This window comes from Frankliniella occidentalis, unplaced genomic scaffold (assembly GCF_000697945.3).
Source record: "Frankliniella occidentalis isolate FOCC.00 unplaced genomic scaffold, Focc_3.1 Scaffold197, whole genome shotgun sequence".
Classification (NCBI taxonomy): domain Eukaryota; kingdom Metazoa; phylum Arthropoda; class Insecta; order Thysanoptera; family Thripidae; genus Frankliniella; species Frankliniella occidentalis.
Window position 1 is genome coordinate 178,642 of NW_026267323.1, and position 3,705 is coordinate 182,346.

Below are 3,705 nucleotides of genomic sequence, written 5' to 3' on the forward strand. Positions count from 1 at the left end.
AGACGCGAAACTTTTTGATCATCACTGGAGTAATAGGCTTCGCTATCGCTCAGCCAATCAAAACTTCTAAAATAAATCATGCAGAATCGTAAAAACATCCAGCAACAACCAATTTCAAATTTCTTAAGAAAACAAAAACAAAAAAAAAAAACAGAAAAATATCAGAAAAATACACTGGAAACACAAGTGTGTGAATGTCGCTCACTTGTAGGTGTGTGAATATCCATTCGTATACTTAAGGGGTAAAGGTGTGAATATTTCGTAGAAAATTCACACGTTTACCCCCTTAAGTGTACGAATGGATATTCACACACTTGCGTTTCCAGTGTAGGGAAAAATCTGAAAAAAATCAAAAAAAATCAGTAAAACAGGAAAAAATCTGAAAAAATCAGCCCATCTACCAAATTTGTAATTGAATGGCGTTAGATTTTCAAAACTAACCCCCTTTTGACCTGGATCCGCCACGTCACAGTTCAAAATCTTGGAAGAATGGGATCAGCGCACCCGAAAAACCCCCCCATCACACACTGATATAGTACAGTTATTGTTCCTAAATTCGGACTTGCGCCCTAAATTCGGATATTGTGCCTTATTTCACCATTGTCGCCTCCAAATCCATAATGCGTTGACAAAATTTAACTTTAAAGGGTTTGATGGAAAGGTAAGACCACCAAGTCTCCATTTCTGCCAAAAAAATAAATGTGTGAGTGATATTGCTTCCTCCAGAAATTCCTGAAATTTGTATTTTTGGCCCCCCAAAAGAGGCGTTTTTAAATGTGTCTTGCAAGAATTTGGGGCTCCGAACAGTGTAAGCAAGGGTTATCCTAACCACAACATATGTTAAACTTGGTACTTTTATCTACAATATGACACAAAGTTTTTGATTTTTCGTCGCATGGTTTAGTTTCGGGAAGCGTTTTTTGCAATGCGCCCTAAATTCGGACATAGGCTTTTACATGCAAAAGTGACTACTGTCCGAATTTAGGGCACGTTAAAAGCGATCTTTAAGCAGTTCTGGTGAATAAACTATACCAGATAAGAAAAGTTGGACGGTAGGGCAAGGTCAAATTTTTCATGAAGTTTCTATACCCCCCCAAAAATTTCTGTTTTCATAGTGTTTCAAAGCTGTCCGAATTTAGGACGGATTGGAACCTAAATACGGACACGATTCAAGCAGCCCTCACCCCTACACCGTTAGCGCGAAAAAGTATTTTCGCAGAGTGGTAGGTGCGTCTCGACGTGAGGATTCTAGAACCCCCAGCGATTTTTCATGTTTCAAATATTATAAATGTCACCCGCGTTTTTCCCCCCGAACCGTCCGAATTTAGGGACAGTGACTGTACATGCAATGCACACGGTATCTATTGTGATTTATGTCCGCTAATTTTGGATTCCAGCCCACTGTGCCATGCTACAGTGCTGTTTTGAACAAGTGGTAGCCCAGCTTCGGGTCAGTGTACCGATACCATACACATTACGTTTTACCGTAAAATGTATGCGCTACTAAACGGTATACTTGGTTTTGTTCTAGAAACTATGGGTTCTCTAACATTAACCACGCAAAACACGACTATGTTGGGCGCGCTAGAATGGCCCCTTAACGAGTCGTTTTTGTAACTATCCCAAAGATAGCGTTGTTTCTCGAAGGAGACCGTGCACTAACTAGCTATATCTACGCCAGACAACGTCTCGCGTAACAAGGCTACGCGATATCTCACGAAACACTGTCACTTACGGGTTGACTAAGCTCCTCCTCTCTCTTATGAAATTTTACTTTCGTAAAACAGCAGAACTTGTCGGTAATCTTCAGAATATTATTATATTATTGTATTATACAAAACAAGGGAAATAAATACTTTGGCAAAACTTGCTTAGATATGTTTATGAAGTGTACTTACCAGAAACTTTAAAGCCATTGCTTGACAATGCCGGGGCTACCTACAAGTAGAAAAAGAGGTTCGTCATAATTATTTTGCTTTATTTTAGTTTAGTTTTTTTTTTTTTGTGTTTGAACATTATCAATTCCACGCCAATTTCTGTCCCTCGCAATTGTTGTGGTAAATTAACAATTCAGTAGTTAGTTAAATGAACAGCGAAGCGTTTACATAAACAGCCAATATTGTGTTCCTCAACGACCAAGAATGCATAGTAAAGACTGACCTGCTGTTGTGTGATGAAATTACTGCCATGATACGACATATTTGTCGTTAACCCAGCGAACAGAAAAATTACATGCTCCATTTATTTGATGTCATTTCCGAGGGGGAAATCACTTTGGGTTTTTAGCGTACGGTCTATTTCGTGGTATATCTCCTGCAATTTCGGTTATTTCTCGCCTAATTCGGATTATTTCAGGGTATTTCGTGGTATTTCGGAGGATTTTAGGGGTACTTCGCGACTATTTCACCGACTATTTCGCGTCTATTTCGGATTAATCGTCGGAACTGAAGACGATATCGCACAGCGTAGAACAACTTTCTAGAAATCTTTCGCAACTTTTAAGAGACAGCATTTCCTAGACCATCCATAAGCGATACACCTGGCTGGCTTCAGGACCCTTTCGAGGCTACAATAGGGAGCAAAAATGGACCTTGTAGATTTTCTTCTCATACATTTAATCATTATTCCACATAAAAACGCCTTTGCAATCTCAGATTTTCGATCTACTCTATTGCACTGGAACAGAAATTCGGCCCCGTCCCAAAATGTACCCAACTTTCCCGTAAAACTAGACACCATTTTCTGTTGCGAATATTTGTTACAAGTATTTCAACCGTGAGATCAATTAAAAAGCAAACTGAAATACTTGCTTTACAAGTGTTATTGTTTGCAAAGGCAATTTTGAAATGGTCAGAGACTTGAAAAGCACTTGGCGAAACAATTGCCTCAAAAATGGTCACAGCTCCTCACCTGAAAAGCGATTACCCCCGCAAGGGCAAGAGTTACAGCTACTCCGTTCATGATGAATACCTCGATGCCTGCTGACATGTTCGATGAGACGCCGCCTCCTATTTATACTACTTGCTTTCTACTGTACAGCCAAAGTACGCGTCCCTTACCCACCGCCACAAGTGCAGCAACTGGCATTACTGCTCTGTCACAATACAAACACGAGGGCCACTCTAGCCTCTGTGTTCTTTTTGTAAGAAAGTTTTGGTAACAGCGAGCTGTACCTCCTGTGTTGGCAATAACCATAGAGAGAAGCTGTAAAAAATGGACACATCCTGCGGAGAGTAGGCCATTCTAAATAAACAAGCAGGCCCGCCCTTCCGCTAAACGCAGTTGCCAGCTCAACTTCGCTGCGCCAGCAACTCCGTTCGGCAGGGGCCGGGCCTTCTTGGCCTGCCGGCGGCGATGGTCAGGCCTGCGGCCCAACCATTTCAGGCTCGCGATTCACTGAAGAGCATAAATCAAATAAATAATGTGACCGGTAAATCACTTTGCATAATATTTGAGTTAACTAACCTCCGGCGGTGGGTCTGAGGCCCTAGAGATTTGCTCCTTTGACATGACAAAAGACTGTAACGGGGCAAACACCGTGACTACACCACCCCACCCTTCTGCTTTGATTAAGAAAAATACAAAAAAATGAACCAGTGCAGTTCTTAGACTATATTGTTTGTCAAACAGTCCAAAAACTTGACTTTTTCCCATTGTTTTCAACATTCCATCTCTAGGGCCGAAACAGTGAAAGATATGGCAGTG

General features: G+C 41.1%; 1 protein-coding gene across 4 annotated transcripts in view; it reads right to left on the bottom strand.

Annotated features, from left to right (window-relative positions):
- Positions 1-3,042, bottom strand: part of LOC113211199 (mannan endo-1,4-beta-mannosidase) — a 14,928-nt gene extending 11,886 nt beyond the window's left edge. For 3 of the 4 annotated variants that reach the window (XM_052272279.1, XM_052272280.1, XM_026429506.2), the window contains exons 1-2: positions 2,911-3,040; positions 1,899-1,938 (exon numbers count right to left, since the gene is read on the bottom strand). In XM_052272279.1, the coding sequence (XP_052128239.1) occupies positions 1,899-1,938; positions 2,911-2,988 (118 nt within the window). In that variant the 5' untranslated portion in view covers positions 2,989-3,040. Of the gene's footprint in view, positions 1-1,898; positions 1,939-2,910 lie in introns of all 4 variants that reach the window. The other variant, XM_052272281.1, reaches the window with a different exon arrangement.
- Between the last annotated feature and the right edge of the window lie 663 nt (positions 3,043-3,705).